The 18,808-nt window shown below is 38.1% G+C and overlaps 1 protein-coding gene across 1 annotated transcript in view; it reads right to left on the bottom strand.

Annotated features, from left to right (window-relative positions):
- Positions 1-18,808, bottom strand: part of PRKDC (protein kinase, DNA-activated, catalytic subunit) — a 4,917,417-nt gene that overhangs the window by 197,102 nt on the left and 4,701,507 nt on the right. The window contains exon 77 of the mRNA XM_044065724.1: positions 9,382-9,453. Coding sequence (XP_043921659.1) covers positions 9,382-9,453 — 72 coding nt within the window. The remainder of the gene's footprint in view (positions 1-9,381; positions 9,454-18,808) is intronic.

The raw sequence follows: 18,808 nt of genomic DNA, 5'->3' as shown, positions 1-18,808 counted from the left end.
GCCAAAAGAGTCTGTGCAGAAAATGAGGTGGTTAGTACCAAGAGGATAGTCAGTGCCATGTAAATTGTTGGAGCAGAATCAGGAGAGGGTGTTGGGACAGTCATCAACGCCGTAAAGGTCTGCATCGATGAAAAAGTCGGTGCAGGTAAGGAAGTCTGAGCAGAGCGGCCCCTAAGTTCCGATGAGGTGTAGGGCACAATACTCGATGTCGAAGTAGCGGATGGTGCTGAAGGCTTTGGTGCAGAAGATCTAGGCACCAAAAGCCTCAGGACCGAGGAAGTCAACTCTGAACTAGAAAGTTTGGCCTTCTTAGGTCTCAGTTCCTGGGGGTCCCCAGCAGGAGACAACGGAAGAGACTTGGCCTTATACTCATCCCTTTTCTTATGGGAACTAGGAGGGGTTGAAGCCTCCGACCCAGAAATAGCCTCTGTAAAGGAAGATTTAAGTAGTCCCTTTAAGATCAGTTTATTTTTCCTTTCCATCAAAGTCCTGTTAGAAAAGTTCGCACAAATCCCGCAAGACAGGTCAACAGTTAAGTGAGGCACACCCAAACAGTAAACACATAATGAATGTGCATCCGAAATAGGCAATTTTTGCCCACAATCCACACATCTCTTAAATCCCGGACCACATTTTTTTCTCTGGCATGATAGGTAGGAGGAAGAAAAGAAAAGGAAGGAAGAAGGTACCAACAATGGTACGAGAAATACCCGAAGGTAAAGCAAAGAAAGGTTTTACCAACGATGGTAAAGGAGTTACCTCATGGTAAAAAGATAGAAGGGCTAGAAAAAAACAAAATAGAGTCACTAGATGTGATAGGGGAAGAGATAACTATTTAACAAGATTTCAACTGAGAAAAGCTGTAATACGATTAGGTATTATCAAAGAAAGTTTTACTTCGCTCAAGACAAGTGGCTTGACACATCTGAATGGCGATGCGGCAAACAAAATCTGAGGTAACAGGGAGAGTGGAATTGTGGGTAAGAGTTTAGCTCAAGAGTTTGTGGCTGTCGCGAGATTGGAAGATGGCCGGCTCGGTTCCGAGGTCAGAATCGGTAACCCAGGCGTAAGGAATGAATGAGGATTAACAATATCAGATAACTAGGTTTCTAGGGAAGAACATTATACATCACAGCAAACTTTGATGGTGAGGATTTGGAATCTGCAAAAGACTACATGGAAAAGTACTTGTTCTCCAGAAAGTAATCTTTGTATCTATGGAAGATTACTTTTCCTGATGCCTCCACTGAAAAAAAATGGGCCCTGCCCAGCTGGGCTATCCAGCAACTAAACAACTATATAAATGCAACTACAAAACAGTCATTATTTTACTGCGGCTGCCAAATGTTTTGCTAAATAAAAACTGAATGAAGCTGTATCTATGCCCAACAATACCTTAAGTGATGGAGCATAGGCCTCATGGCCTGGAGCTCAAAACTACAAGGGGCCTACATATTTGGTGCTGCAAGAGCACAGGATTTCGGACTAAACTAGGAGTAGGAGTGGCAGGACCTATTTCTGATGTGTGGGCCTAGGGCAGCAGCTCCATTACCCCTCCCCCCTTGTTAATCCAGCCCTGAGTAGCCCACCAATCTGCCTTGTGCAAAAGATGTAGCATTTACTCTGCTGCACACATAAAACAATTGACAGTTTAGTACAGGAAAATGGAGAAGCAATAATTTCATAACACTATCAGAATACGATTCTGGGGTCACAAAGGTCAACAAATGCTGGAGCTAGAAATGGCAATGAACTAATCAACTTATAATGAAAGTCAGCCTTGTTAACACAGCTATGGTTCAGCTGTTGAAGCATGTGTGGGTATTTGTTTCTAAAGGCAATTTAATAAAAATAAATCTGGCTCTGCAAGGCCAGTGAAAGGAGGAAGTAGTGAATGGAAGTAGGCAAGTAATTGGCCTTCAATGAACAAGTGCCATTATTTCTTTAGTAAGGCCTAACAGTACTTACTACACTTTCATTAAAAAAAGTCAAAGTATATAATAATTTTGAAGGGATGGTGTACCGTTTTAGACAGTTTGAATTCTATATACTGCAAAGTTATGAAGCAATAACATTAAGGTACACAAGAGATTGTTAAAAACATACTGGTGACAGAGGGCTGGCTGGTTAAAACTATTAATAACAAGGGGTAGGTATTTCTAATATTAATTTACATAATCATAAACAGGTGCTTTTTATTTTATTTTCATTTGAACACATTAGTGGCAGGGTCTATGACTCTTCTCACCCATGATCTACGTCAAAAGTAAGACAGTAGTTACATTGGTACATCTTGAATGTTAATAAAAACAATATATGGAACTAAACTGATATCTTCAACTACATATTCAGTTATCTGCACTTAGAATTAAATGAACAACATTCAATTACATACTGTCAAAAGAAGAAATGTAACAGTACAATATAAGGGACAGATTTTTAATTGCACAATAACAGCAGAAAATTCAAAGTGCTGGCAGTGCAAAATATGCAGAATAAGGGAGAGGTATTGTGGAACAAAGATACTTTATATAAAGAAAAGAAAGGAAAGTTAAAAAAAAAAAGAATGCAACTTGGGGATATACTGAACAGAAATAAAGCTAAACAGGACACAGATTAAACATAAAAAATCACATCTAGCATGTCTGAAGCAATTATGTTGTGAAGACTAAAAATAATTTAGAACGTCTTGCCTGAAGGAAGCAAAACTTGAGAAATTCATACTTTGAGTAATTAGACAGTTCTACAATGTTGGAGAAAGTTTTAGAAGAGTCTTTTATATACACATAACTCCAATAGTGGGCATCATAACGTCAGATATTCAGGGTGCTTGGTTCTTTGCGAGTAGCAATTAGCAGAGGTTGAAAGTTTATTGGTTAAGAGAGGGAAAAGGTGTATCACCTGAATATTTTACAGAAAAAGAGAACTTAATCCCCCTGAATAATAGAGAGAATGTTGGAGGCATTACTAGGAGACAGTGATGGGTTCTGCTGTCTACCAGAAGGCTGAATTTGCAGACCTTACCTACTGCTCTCCTTAGAGTAATGCTGCAGTATGTGCTGAACAGTGATAACAGGAAGAATGTACTGTAGCTATATTCCTTTCAAAGGATCTTAAAACATCATGAATGCTGACGTTTGCTAGCCTAGAAAACTCTCTCAATGGCTCAACAAATCAGTATAGCTGCATGACCCAATCTTTTCTTCCCTTCTACAGCGAAGCATGAAACCCTAAGTACTTGTAGGAACCAGTAGAGGAAATTATATCACTCAAAAGATCAGCTGTATCAAGGTGTGCAATAATAGTCTCTAGCTGTGTCAAAAATAATGGACTTAATTTCTGAAGTGTTGACGTGAAGTATGCTTTTTGAAAATTAAAGGCAATTTAGTAAAATCAGACTGACCATTTTGCCTTGTAATTATGTTATCTGACTACTTTAGTAACAATAAATCAACAAACAAAACCATTCTGAGATGAGAAAGATCTGTATAAGGGTTAATAACGAAGAGAGAAAAAAGTACAGGAACAAAAACATAACCTTTGTCCCCCACCCCACAGTAGTAATGTGTGCTAACCACCGCCAGTCATAGGCATACGTGAACTAGGCTACCACCTAGTGTGCCGTAAAGTGCACAATTTGTGCTTATTTATTTTAATTAACTTAATTTTCTTATTATGCAAATGCATAATAAGAAAAGTAAATTAATTACAATAAATAAAATAACCCAGAAAGCGCCGGAATCATAGGGTGAGGGGCGAGTGCCCTCCCACTTTTATAACTGCAGTTTGGCCAGGAGGCTTCAATAATTAACAAAAAAGAAATCTTCACTCCACAGTAGGGGACTCTTCTCCTTTAAGGAGGAACATGAGTGCATCACATGCATGCACGGCAACATGGATGGATGTAAAAACGTTCTACAGTTGATTTGATTCCCACAAGGGATAATTGGCTAGGCTTAAAATGGCTCGCAAGGGCAGTTAGCTTAGTACAAACCTATGAATCTATGAACCTATGCAGAACCTAAGCTAGCACTTTGGTTAAGAGAGGGGTTAATTCCACGTGGACGAAAGTGGACATTCGGTTTAAAAAGAAGGTAAGTGTATGTCTGTGTAGTTTAAACCGGGATTCTGTATGTAAAAGTGTGTGTGTGTGTGTGTGTGTGTGTGTGTGTGTGTGTGTGTGTGTGTGTGTGTGTGGAATTTAAATTAGTTGTTCTGTTTGTGTGAGAGATAAAGTGAGTGTGTCACTGTGTGAGAGAGTAGATGAGTGTATGAGAGAGAGAAGGTGTGTGACTGTATGTTGTACGAGAGTAGGAGTGTGTGGAATTTAAACTAGTTGGTATTTACTGTATGAAAGAGAAGGTATGTGTGTGTTGCTTTGTGACAGAGTAGCTGTGTGTGTGTGTGTGTGTGTGTGTGTGCACGCGTGCAACATGCAGTAGATTTAAAAAGTGTATACACCCCTGTTAAAATGACAGGTTTTTGTGATATAAACAAATGAGACCACAGTAAATTATTTCAAAACTTTTCCCACTTTTAATGTGACCTATAACCTGTACAATTTAATTGAAAAACTAATATGTTAGGGGAATAAATATAAAAAATAAAAATGTACAATAAGCTGGTTGCATAAGTGTGCACACCCTTAAACTAATACTTTGTTGAAGCACCTTTTGATTTAATTACTGCATTCAGTCTTCTTGGGTACACACCTGCCATCAATTAGAGAGACTCTGATAAACACCAGATAAAGTTCAGCTGTCCTAGTATGATTTTCCTGACATTTACTCAGTTGCCTGCTACAGCAAAAGCCATGGTGCACAGACAGCTTACAAAGCATCAAAGGGATCTCATTGTTGAAAGGTATCAGTCAGGAGAAGGGTACAAAAAAATGTCCACAGCATTGGATATACCATGGAACACAGTGGAGACAGTTATCAAAAACTGGAGAAAATATGGAACAACAGTGACCGTGCAAAGAACTGGACGTCCCTCCAAATTTGATGAAAAGAGGAGATGAAAACTGGTCACGGAGGCTGCCAAGAGAGCTATAGCAACATAGGTTGCGTAATACATGTGACAATCTCCCATATTCTCCATATGCCTGGGCTATGGGGTAGGGTTGCAAGACAGAAGTCTTTTCTTACAAAGAAAAACATCCAAGCCCAGCTAAAATTTGCAAAACAATACATCAAGTCTCCCAAAAACATGTTGGAAAATGTGTTATGGTCTAATGAGACCAAGGATGAACTTTTTGGCCACAGTTCCAAAAGCTACATTTGGCGCAAAAACAACACTTCGCATCACCAAAAGAACACCATTCCCCACTGTGAAGCATGGTGGTGGCAGTATCATGCTTTAGGATTGCTTTTCTTCAGCTGGAACTGGGGCTTTAGTCAAGGTGAGAGAGACTTATGAACAGTTCCAAATACCAGTCACTTTTGACCCAAAACCTTCAGGCATCTGCTAGAAAGATGAAGAGGAATTTTGCCTTTCACCACAACAATGACCTCAAGCATACATCCAATTCAACAAAAGAATGGCTTCACCAGAAGAAAATTAAAGTTTTGGGATGGCCCAACCAGAGCCCAGACCTAAATCCAATAGAAAATCTGTGTGGTGACCTGAAGAGGGTTGTGCACATGAGATGCCCTCACAATCGGACATATTTGGAGCACTTTTGCAAGGAAGAGTGGGCAAATATTGCCAAGTCAAAATGTGCCATACTGATAGACTCCTACCCGAGGATTCTGAATGCTGTAATTAAATCAAAAGGTGCTTCAACAAAGTATTAGTTTAAGGGTGTGTGTACTTATGCAACCAGCTTATTGCACTTTTTTTATTTTTTTATATTTTTTTCCCCTAACAGATTTGTTTTTCAATTAAATTGTACAGGTTATAGGTCACATTGAAGGTGGGAAAAGTTTTGAAATGATTTATTGTGGTCTCTTTTTTATATCACAGAAACCTGACATTTTAACAGGGGTGTGTACACTTTTTACATGCACTGCACCTCTCAACTGTCTTCATAAAATTTGTGGTTCTATGGCAAATCAAAGAACTGAAGTCACCCAAATGATTTTATACATTATATACATACACACACAACTTTCAGACTTCATATCCTTCAGAAATGCATGTTAATACAAATCCTGTTCTAGAAACGTTCTAAGTTAAAAAAGTGCAATATTTAAAATCTATCCCTACTTTTTTTGGCCATTGCGTCCACAGCACGTTAGGCTTTTTCCAGATTTCTTGCACAAAGAGGTTGAGAGGTGTGAATACCTCTCAATTGTCCAGATTTCTGCCTCACATTTTTGACCTATTCCTCATAAAATCTATAGTTTTCTGACAAATCACTGAGGATTTAAATAACTAAATGTCATACATTTGAGTTTCAACCTTCATTTTCTCCAGAAAACGAATGCCAAGACAAATGATGTTATTCTAGCAACTTTATAAGTCTATAAGAGCAATATTTATAATCTGCCCCTGTTATTTTAGGCTTTGTTCAGATTTCTTCTGCTAAGAAGTTGAGGGGTATGGAGGCATGCTCTAGTTGCCAATTATTTGTTACATTTTAAGGGGGGAATAGAGGTTCTGCATTCCTTAGTGCACCCTCCTTTGCATAAAATGCCTAGTAACTATGGTTTCTCACTCACTCTCTATTGCAATATTACCAGCATACCAATTTTTTCTTTAATGTAACATAGGCAATTAATTCTTCAAGGGCCGCAAGCAGTGAATTTGTAGACAAAACACTGAAATGTAAAGTTGTTTGCCAGTAACAGCCTCTTCATTAGTTACAAATCTCTTTAATGTAGAATTGTTCAGATGAATTTTACTTCTGAAGAGATTGCGCTTACTGACTGATACTGGTGGCTTGTAATGATAGAAGTTTGAGGGGCCTTTTACAGTTAAAATGTTCTGAAATGGGCACTTTTGTCATTATTGGGTCATACATTTTGTTTCATTACTTACTGGAAAAATGTTAAAAAACTACAAATTTAAAGCACACACTAACAAGTGTAAATGTTTTCAATGTGCAACTAGCTGTTTTTTGTTTATCAAATGGCACACGGTGCTGTGGAATCTGAAAGTAGTGTTAGTAGCATAATTGGCTTTGGGGCAGAAAACTGTGGATTCTACTCCCACACCATGTAGATGGAGTGCTGGTACTGCAATGCCCATATGACTGTTGATTATTTGGTGCATTATAAAGGGGGGAATATGGGTTCTGCACTCCTAAGTATGTCCTTTGTATGATACCTAGTGACTATGAACTTGTTAGCCATTTCCTATTGCAATATCACCAACTTACCAATTTTAATGTAATATAAGCAATTAATTCTTCAAGGGCAACAGGCACTGAATTTGTAGACAACATTGATATGTAAAGTTGTCTGCCAATAGCAACCTCTTCATTAGTTACAGATTTCTTTAATGTGGAATTCAGATAATTTTACTTCTGCAAAAATTGCCCGTATGGAGTAATAATGGTGGATTGTAATGACAGAAGTCGAGTGGCTTTTTGTGGTTGAACTTTTCTGAAATGGGTAGTTATTGGTTCATACATTTTGTTTCATTGCTTACTAAAATAATGTTTAAAACTACATGTTTAAAACACATTCTAACAAGTGGTACTGTATTATACAAGGAATATAATTCATCACAATCAAGAAGGTGAATCAAAGAACAAATACATGTATGCATGGCCCTAAAAATGTGTGCAAGGAGTCTGTTTTCAAAACAACACAAAGGTAAACTTAAATCCTCCACTGGCCAGATGCATTTTCTATGAATGGAGGTTTTCATGCTGTTTCAATGAATGTAAGTTTTGCCATTTCAATGAATATGAGTTTCAATAGCAGAGAAGTTTACTGCTTATGCTACCATCTGTTTTCATTGTGAGACTGTAGTGTTTGTTTAGCAAATGGCTATATGTGTTTCTGCTACTTTATTTCAATATCTGTAATCACTGTAGAAGCAAATAAGAGAACAGTATGCATGGTAACTGGTGAGAAATAACCAAATAATGGAACACTGGAATGGTTGATGAGAGGGCTGCTGCTGGGGGGTAAGGGGTTGCTGTAGCATGGGCTGCTCTGGGGAGGGCTGGTCTATTTCCCTGGTTAGGGCCCTATTTGACCATGACCCAGTTCTGATACTTAAAGTACAAAATAAATTTGCAAAGGTAGTTGAAGTTTAACTATATCACAAAGTGTCTTTTTCTTTCTATGCATTTAAATAATTTAAGGAAATGACTGGAGTGTCTTTATTGGGGAGTGACCTACCTGTGGGTGTGGCTCAAATAAGGGTGTTTCATGAGTATGGTGTGGGTGGAGCTTAACGGGCGACAGAGCACTACTTCACCTAGGGTGGCATGTTGGCTAAGGCTGGCACTGGTGTTAACCCTAATGCTGCCAATGACCCTAACCCTAAAGTGCTCCTTAACTTAAAAAAAGCCCTTCACATAATATTACAACTACACAAGACAGCCAACTCACCACACATGCACATAGATGTAATGTGTACACTATTTTAACACTTACCCTAAACAATCAAAATCACACACACAAAATCTGAAAGGGAGTATAAAATATATCATTATGGGTTTGAGTTTTATATAATTATTGTTTAGAAAACTGTGATGCTTGTCTATTTCAGTCCAGAATGCCAGACATACTACAGCCAAGAAGGACATCATGAACTGCAATGTAGAACCACCAAGCTTGTGAATAGATGGCTGTGACTGCCAAAGGAGTAGTGCAACACAAATCTTATGAAAGCACATTTGTGTTTCTTGAAATATATTTTCAATATGGGGGGAGCTGTACAAAGCAAAAAAAAAAACAAAACACAGGCTCTCCTAGCCTTTTCAAACCACCGTTGTATGGTTCTGACTCATGCGAGAAACACAGGTTAGTCCTGGACACTTAACTAATGGGATAAGTCTGCTCACATAGTTCTCAGTAATTAAGGCAATCACTCCATGATGCCATGGCAAGTATTTGCATTATTATATGCACATGAAAGGTGGCCAAGTCTGCAAGAAGAGTGATAAGGACGAATAGCCTGTTGCCACTGTTATATATAAGGAACACTTACTGAAGTACAGCAAAAGAAAAAAAACTAAATACAATTATGTGATACAACATGTCTGGTGTAATCAGAACTGACTGAAATATTTTCATATTCAAAACATGCTGTGCAACATCAGATTTCAGCACCAGTTTAACAAGTATGCAAAATATGAGGCTATCATCAGGAGTAAAACAAGAGTACTTTGGACTGTGGTTTGTATAAAATTACTTAAAACTAAAATAAGCTGATTGAAGCCCCCAAAGTGTAACATAAAATCTTTAAACATATTGCACCTACCTTAACAGATCTTCTGGAACAAGACCTTCTATGCTTCTGAATGCTCTGATTGTTTCTGTTCTGCTGGCTTTTCTGAAAGCATAAGATATGATAAATATTAATTATTGTGACTAGTAAGGCCGTTAAACTTTTAGCATTTATACTATACTGTTCTGTAACACTGAATCCAGCATTGAAGAGAAAACATGTTCGATATGTTCACAACTCGGTGAAACAGTTCACAAATCAAAATATTGACTGACTGGAGAGAAAAGCACAAAATCTATGAATGCAACATACAGGTTTATCCTGTCCCAAACTAATAGCTGGTGTCAAACCACAGACTCAAATTAAATGTTCAGAAGTATATCATATCCTTTGGCAAGCATGGCTTCCCTTGTAACTATCACTGACAATACACCCCTGAAAATTGATTGCATCGTCAGAGATCTGGGAACCTATACGGACAAATCCTTTGATCATCATATATCCACTATTGGAAGGAAATCTTTTTTCATCACACAACTTATATCTAAAGGTATTGTATCCATATTCAGGGATGTGACTGTCCCACTGTACTCAGAACTCATCAGGCTATGTCTTTTTTGACGTGTGCCTGTCCAAACAAGTGTTATAACTGAAATGACCACAATGTTTTATCACTAAAAAACTCAAGGGCCTAAATCATAAGAACTATGCACACCATCAAAGCCTTCTCTCTCCTCGGTATCATACTATATACTGGAAGGTGACCTCTGCCTTGTGTACAGAGCTTTAACAGACCCTTTTTCAGACCTCTGCTCAAGGGATCTAGATCTGTTTTGCAAAATAAATAGAATTTGTTGGAGAATTAGGTTTGTATCAAACAGTGTACAATTTCTATGGGACAGTCTTCCACTCTTCACAAAGTAAAGTAATTCTCTTACTCTACTCAAATGTAATTTGGACGACTAGATGGGTAACTGCAAATTCAGTGTTGGTTTAGCACTCATCCGTCATGAATAGAGTAAACATGTACACATCCCCACATATCCTTGGCTGGCCCATCACTGGGTCATTCTTATGCAAAATATAAAGGCTAAAAACTACAACAGGAATGTAAGCCTAAACTTCTTCAGATTCTCACAGTTTAGCCATCACTTACTCTGATGACAACAATTCCATGAAAAATTCAAATGGACAAAATAACTGCAGTAGGGCCACAAAAGTTGTCAAACCACTCTGCAGATATTCTTGCTCCACAAGGACCAAATGTCATTATACCACAGAGTAAGCTTAACTACACCATCAGGGTATGAGGTAGCACATTCTAATTAAAAGGAACTTGTGGCAATTCACTGACTACAGAACCCTGGAACTGAAGCCCAACAAAAGCACATCTTTCACTCGTACATCATAGGAAAAAGCATTTGTAAATAAATGGGCTGCACCCATGTCTGTAGAAGTAGAAGATGGGGACGGATCAAGAAACCCAAATGCAGGGAAAGAAAAGACAGAAAATGCTAGGCTTTATCATTAATTATGGCCAATACATTTTTTTGAAGCTCAAAGAATGGGTCTTGCTACCTAAATCAAGGTCTGAACCTTGTTCTCCATGAAAATAATCCATGGGTATACTCTTTCTCTAGGGATTCACCTGTGAGTGCTCAGTGGGAGAGAACATAGGTACATCAACATTGAGTGATTACACTAAGGGGGAGTTATTACAGATTAAAGACCCCGTAGTAACTAGAGGAGCGTATGAACTTTACAGGGAAGAAACAACTAGTAAAATTAAGTGATCCAAGGCATAAAACCTGCACCCCACAGAACATGTTGCTTCTACTACAAATCACAGGGAAGGCAACAGACAGATGCTGTCAAAGAAGAAAGAAACTGAACTGAGGTAGAAAGAAAAGAATGAAAACCTGTTAAGGGAAAGAAACATTTCCAGTGCATGAAAACACTGAGAAAGACATGCATTTTTGGAAAGGAGACAAATGTGGTACATGTAAGGAACTGGAATAATCAGAGAGGTATTTTTATAATCCAGAGACAAGGTACAAAAAAAAAGAAACAAATACATACTTCCAGCTTATAAATGGCAAGAAATGGATTTTCTCTTCTCTCTGCATCAAGCAAAGCTAATTAAATTACAACTTAATAATGAGGAAGTAAAATGTATTCTGAAAAGTTATGTTATTGCGAAGGTAAAACGGAATAATTTCACAGTTTGAAACTGAGTGGATTTACGATCTCCCTTTTAATAAAATCCACTTGTTCCATGCGTAAAATGCATAATTCTTGTTTAGTGCTGCTTTCTAAAATGTGCATCTGGACAATGAACAGGTCACATTAGTGAGAGATTGCTTTAATATTCGCAGTATTGTGTGTGGTCAATCCCCAGTTCTCTTTCTGTAAATTTCATCCATACTTAAATGTAAAAAAGTACCTCCAACTCTACTTGATTTTCAAGGCTGACAGCAACAAATACTGCGTCACGTCACTCCCCCCTTCCCTTTTCCAGGAGTTTTTCCTTCTTGTTGCACTGCGGTCATTCATCATCTTCTCTACTGTAGTCCATAGGTTGCGGCTGTATGTCGACTTGTAAAGATTCATACCTGGAACCCAAAAACACCTAAGACAGGATTTTTCCTTTGGTTGCTGTTCTCTTCCACAGTATAGGTGGGGAACACACAAACATCCTGCAAATCCATTCTGTAAAGCAGTTCAAAACCAATGATTCTTGGTAAACTTTCAACTTTGAATTGGGCTGTTATCATACCACTGCCTATGCTTATGTGCACTATCATCATTCCTATAGTAACACTCAGCCATCTACACAAATAATAATTTTACCTTCTCATCTGGCCATTTATGTAACCCACATCCATTCAGTGACCAAGGATCACATCACTACTAATGAATAGTAAACCAGTTCTCAATTTTTTTTTTTTTATTTCCAAGAATGAATGTTAAGCATTCACATACCAGCTGAAGAAAACATATGACACAGACTTATTAATTCAGTTACTCTATGATTCATCCTGTTGTTCTTTAAAAATCTTCTAGAAGTCCATTTGTTGGAGTCTAGTACTGTCACTGTCTTTTGTCACCTGCATTCTCCCAGTAACAGTTGTGGCTGCCTGTTTCACAGCTTTTGATGAAGGCGGAGGTGTCACTTCAAGGTGCTGTAGTTCATGTACAAGCTGTGCCCTTTGACCATGTTCTCTGAATTTAGTTAGGCCAGATTAGCTTTAATCTTGTGGACAAAAATATGCAAGGTCTGTCAAATAAGCACTGAGAGCTTCCTGCTGAAATTCTACACAAAAAAGATGTAGGCCTTGTGATGAGCATCGTGTAATGGTAGCTCCAACTATAGAACAGTATGCCTGAATCCTTGCCTTGTCAAACCTTACCAGAATGCTATATGGTTTTGTGGTTAACAGCTATGACACAGCTTTGGAAATGTTGCCCTTTACCTTGTCATTCTTTAAAGAATCAAACAAAGGACTGACATCATTAAAATATGGGAATGGAACCAATCTACATGACTAAAATAGTTGATGCCCCCCTCCCCCACCAGAAGCATACACACTCTTCAACAGTAATCAACTTTACCAGCATGCTTACCCAGTGCATATCACTATTTGATATATATTTTAGGAGCAGTATTTATTATGAACATTTTCATTATTACAAACTGTGCAGTCCCATGCATGATGATGTGCTTGTTATTTTGCCACTGATTGCTGGTGTAATCATTTTAAAATTAAATGTTTATGTAATACTAACATACAAACTTCACGTCAGAAAATCAAGGCTTACTTTCAGCAACTTGTCACATTGTTAAACTGTAAATTTATATCATAAACAACTATTCTATCTAATCTTCATCTCCGGATTAATTTAACAGTTGCAGTATAGTTTATAGGTATTACTCTTTTTTCAAGGTCAAACTTCTTTTAAAATGAAGAAATGTTTCACTAGATTTTTATCTCTCTCTCTCTCTCTATATATATATATATATATATATATATATATATATATATATATATATATATATATATCTAAGGCTGTGCACAACAGTCTTTACATTCCTTTCCTAACTCTTCCCAAGTGTCTACATGCAATCCTGTAAGCTGCTTTGCTGGGTTCTATGTTTATCATGCCCTTCCATTCAGGCATACATTCAAAGTCCTGAATCAAATCCATTAGTTTAAGCTGTGTGATCTTATAGTATGTCTCCAAATCTGGTTGTCCATAACTACAATTGTTTCTTTGTCAGTATTACTTTTTTCCTCATTGTACACTTTCACTTTTGCTTTCCTAAATAAAGACGTTAGTTTTCCTTTTCAAAATGTTCCCTATCTGATTTCCCAGCTCATAAATATAAGCCTGACCTACATACAGAACCAGCAGGACCAAAATCATCCTAATCACTAGCACATAAACATGTTCCATAATTTTACAATCCTTTGACTAATTTCTTTTCACATGTCTTTAGTTGCTTGTTAAACATCACATTTCAAGCAAATTCTCATCACTAAAATATATATAGTGCTTTCTACCTGTTCTGATTGGTCATCAAAACATATGAGATGGCCAAGGTTGTTTAGCCAAAAGAGACACCCATTGATGGGTAAAAGGTATTTTGTAGGCAGAGAAGTCACCCCCTCTTAGGCATCCTCAGAGAATCCTTTCACTTTAACCATAGGGATGGGAAAGGCCACTGTAGATTTTGACACCAACAGGTCTTAAAGTTCAAGAAGCCTGTCAGGTTAGGTGGCTGTGTGAAAGATGGGGAAATGCCTGGGGCCTGACAGATGATCTTCCAATTAGAGGACTTCGGTGAAGAAGGAAAGAAATAACCTGCAAAGCTCTCTCTCATATCATCATCTTCTTTAAAGACATCTTCACAGAGGAATTCCTTGTGAGAAGCACATTTTTGAGAGGCAACAATATAGCAATAAAAAAATCAACGTATCCCAATGTTCACAATCTGATCTGGATGGGTTACCCAAAAACACTGTGTGCTTCAAAACTCAAATGTTTTGAGCAACGTAATGTATGACCCAGGACTGGTTGTTATATAATGCATGCTCCATCCTATACTCCCACCCCACTGCTAGTCTTATGTGCAGCCCACAATAAGTAACTTTTGCTTCATAAAAGGAGAAAACTGACCAGAGGTCATCATGTAAAGGAATTCTAAAAAGTTTTCTCTGTCAGACATGTGACATGGTGGATGACATCTAGCTTGCTCAGTTGACCTATTACTGTGGTATCTATGGTGTTGTGTAACTACTTTTTAGTTTCTTGCTTCACTGGTTTTAATCAGTGGATTCATAGCTTCATAGATTAGTACTAGGATAACTGCCCTTGTGAGCCATTTTAAGCCTAGCCAATTAACCTGAGAATCAAACCCTGCACCTTATGTCTGTAAGGTACATACCTTAACTATTATGCCTACCTCTCACCCTCAGATGTGGAGACTTCCAGATTAGAACCATCAACGCCATCACCCACGCTAAATTCCCTAGTCCACAGAGCCACACAAACTTTGTGTGCAAACTTAATTCTTTTTCCTTTCAACTGCCATGTGAGGTACCACATGGTTCTAGTCTTTTTTTTTTTTTTTTTTGCTGTTCTCACTATATATGCTGCTGTTAGATGTTATTTGGAGAGGTGTAAATTTCTATTGTTACACCAGTAACACACAGTTCTGACTCTCCTTCCCTTACCAATCTATGCCAGCCTTAAACAAACTTGCTTCACACTTGGACTACATCCCCAGTTGGATGACTAATAACCGGATGAAACTCAATACTAGCAAGATGACTGCAGTTCATGCCAACATCTGTACTTCCTCTACTTCAGCTTTTTACACCAGATATCATCTACAGTAGTGAGAAACTAAAATTCATGTTAAAGGTGTGCATTGCAGGAGTGACACCTGTCATTTGGTTACCTCTTAAAAAACAGGTTTCTGCCATCACCGAATCCTCTTGTTACCATTTGAGGAATATCTCCCTGATTAAGCAGGCTTCTTCACAGCCAGACTACTGCAATGGCTCCTCCCTGGGGTTGCCAGATGTTAGTCTTGACCAAGTATAACTGGTGCAGAATTATCCCGACAGGCAACTCACCTAGGTAATCTGGATAATATATAACACCACTGCTGCAGGGTATGTATTGGTTGTGTATTTGGTCTTGCTTTGCCTATAAAATTCTTGCCCTAGCTTATCTTACCCTTCCAACGTGGGTCTTGCTGAGCTTAGGTAACATCTCAGATAACTCAATCTTCAGCAACCCGATGGCCACCAAAAGCAGGCAAACTCTTCACGGAACAAAACACAATTTATTGCAGCAATGAAGGCTCTCCACAGCAATAAAAACATTAACGACAAAAATCCACAATACGTTTTTGTCTATCACTTCATCAGATGTACAAAGTAGCACCACATCAAAGATCCTTTATATACACACCCCAATTTAAATCACCCAATGAAAGTCTACAATTAATTACATATAAATAAATATTTATATAACTAAAATGCACTGTTCCATACTAAATAATCACACTATAAATTGTCACAGACTCTATAAAAACTTCATTTTAAATAAATACATATATTTATTTAAAATTAATTATACGTAATTAATTAATTGTAGACTTTTATTGGGTGATTTAAACTAGGGTGTGTATATAAAGGGTCTTTGATGTGGTGCTACTTTGTACATCTGATGAAGTGATAGACGAAAACGTATTGTGGATTTTTGTCATTAATGTTTTTATGCTGTGGAGAGTTTCATTGCTGCAATAAATTGTGTTTTGTTCCGTGAAGAGTTTGCCTGCTTTTGGTTACCATTGGGTTACAGAGGATTGGATTATTGGACTTAGCAACGTTTTCTCTTTTTCTTGATCTCAGATAACCTCCTTACCTGTATCCATCAGGTACATACCCTCCCCCTCCCATCTTTCAAAACCACTCTGAAAGACTTCCTAGCTAAAATCTCTCTCTATTCTTATTCAAAACCAGGATAAACTATATCCCTAAATGTGAACAAGTACCTTGCAATAAAAATATACCTCCTTACTCTCCCCTTTTCACTTACTTCCTTACTGCTAATTCTCTTCTTTGACTTTCTCTCTAAATATAACATAAGCATGTTTTTCCCTCACTTCATATTGCAACTCCTATTTGTATGAGATTAGCTTACCTTTATTTCTATACAAACTGTCTAAAAATTCTCTAAATATTAAATGATTGTCATATACCTTGTATCGATCCTTAACCAGGGTTTTTATGTTATGTCTAATTTGGAGATTTTCTCCCCAGGCCTCCACTGAAAATGGGCTAAATAAATCTCAGCTGATATCACCCTGCTCACAAACTCGCCTCTTCAAATCTTGGATTGTTTGAAGTTACAAGGGTTTGGTTATTTTCTTCAGGGGAACACTTCTTTGAGCTTACTATAAAGGATAGCTGTATCTTATTTTTTTTAGTATTTTATTTATGTATGCTAATGTTTAGGTTTTATAATAATGCTTAGTCTATAGGCACTTTTAAATTAGAATTTGAAATTAAACAAGGTGAATATCTACCAACTCCTCCAGCTTAATGGCAAGTAGAAAAACTGCCTGTCTTTGGAGAAAAAAACACTACATCAAACTACTACAGTGGTCAAATATCAGACTTCACTGAAGTATTCAACTGGAGGTGGTAAGATGTGCCCAAATAAAATATATAATACAGTAAAAAAACAGACAGCAGACTAGTGACATCTTCCAGTAATGAAGATAATCCACTGAGCAGTCATGATTGCTGATGCAGAATAGAACATGACTGTAAAATGGACCTTTAAATGCTCAGCTGAGCCAGCACCCTTGTTGCCCTGCTAAGAGGACCTTTCCCAGGTAAAAATCTAATATGTCATGCTACCGTGGTTGCCGAACATTGTCTAAATAGATTACATTCATGTCATAAAAAAAGGATAAGAGCACTAATTGAAAATGTAATGGAGGGAGACAGGAGGGAACTTATTGTGAAAAAAATTCCAGAGGGATATACCACTGGGTCAACCAAGTCTTCATATTACTCTAGGATTAACTCTGATTCTGGGCTGGTACCAGCGTGGACCATAAGGGTGTCCGGGGGTAGGGCACTATTTCAACTGGGAGACGTTTACTTTATTACCTACACCTAGTTACCCCTCGCCCTATGTGCGCCTAGTTACATATGACAGCTACTCCCCTCTATAGATCAGACCACCCATCACGGACTGCCATAGATAAGTGTCCTCCCGCCATGGAATGGCTGCACCCATACTACTCTGCCAGTGCCTCAGACAATCAAACCTGGGTCATTGTTAGGGTTTTATTCCTCTACGCCATGGTACCAGCTTATTAATTGGTCAACTCATAATCTTCTTCTTTCAGCTTTTTCTCGATTAGGGGTCGCCACAGCAGATCATCTGTCTGCTCATGATTAGCAGTGGAGTTTTACGGTGTGGAGTTGCCAGCCCGGCGCCCAACCTTCCACAGAAGGCACACACACACACACACACACACTCACACCTAGGGCCAATTTAGAGTGTCCAATCCACCTACTACATGTCTTTGGGACGTGGGAGGAAACCGGAGCACCCAGAGGAAACCCACGCGACCACAGGGAGGACATGCAGATTCTGCACAGAAGGCACCCCAGCTGAGAATCGAACCAGAGAACCTCTTGCTGTGAGGCAGCAACGCTAACTGCTGCAACACCATGGCCGCCCATTGGTCAACTCTTAAGCCACATAATTATACATACAAATAACAGGGTAGGACAGGGCAATCTGGCCAATCAGAGTTAGATGCCTGCAGCTTTTCACCCTTTAGCAAATAAAAACACTCTTACCAACTAATAAATAAGCAGACAGATCTTCAGCCACAAACTTTTTTTTAAACTACATAAAAAGAAAGAATGAGTCAAGCAGCAGAGTTGGGAGTTAAATGTGTTATGAAATATAAATTTGTAAAGAAAAAAACAAACCACTTTTCCCAAATAGGTTACAGCAAAGAAAACATCCCCCTACAGCTAAATCTTCTCTTAGCAATCTGTTAACTACAATAATTTATGGCTGAATTTAACACATCATATACAGAGACAAGTCTAGAAACAAACTTAGAAGGTTTGTAAACAACAAGCTCCAGGGTAGCTCTGAGTCTCTCGCTCATTTGGCCTTTAGTTTTATAGCTTTCCCCATAAAGAAACCACAGAATTAAATTAAGCAGAGTTTCATGTTCACCTGCTAATAAGTTTGTTTTCCTGCTCTAGGATAGCTGTCTCCTTAAAGAATTTTTGAAACTGCACATATAGATCTTTTTTATTTCTTGGCCTAGTAACAGTCATGCATCTTGCAATCAAAGGACAGAACAGTTAGTTTCTGTTTCACATGTCTCCAGTACATTTCACATATTATG

This window comes from Protopterus annectens, chromosome 3.part0 (assembly GCF_019279795.1).
Source record: "Protopterus annectens isolate FY-2018-M chromosome 3.part0, PAN1.0, whole genome shotgun sequence".
NCBI classification, from domain to species: Eukaryota; Metazoa; Chordata; order Ceratodontiformes; family Protopteridae; genus Protopterus; species Protopterus annectens.
This window is presented reverse-complemented; position numbering and strand designations above follow the sequence as displayed.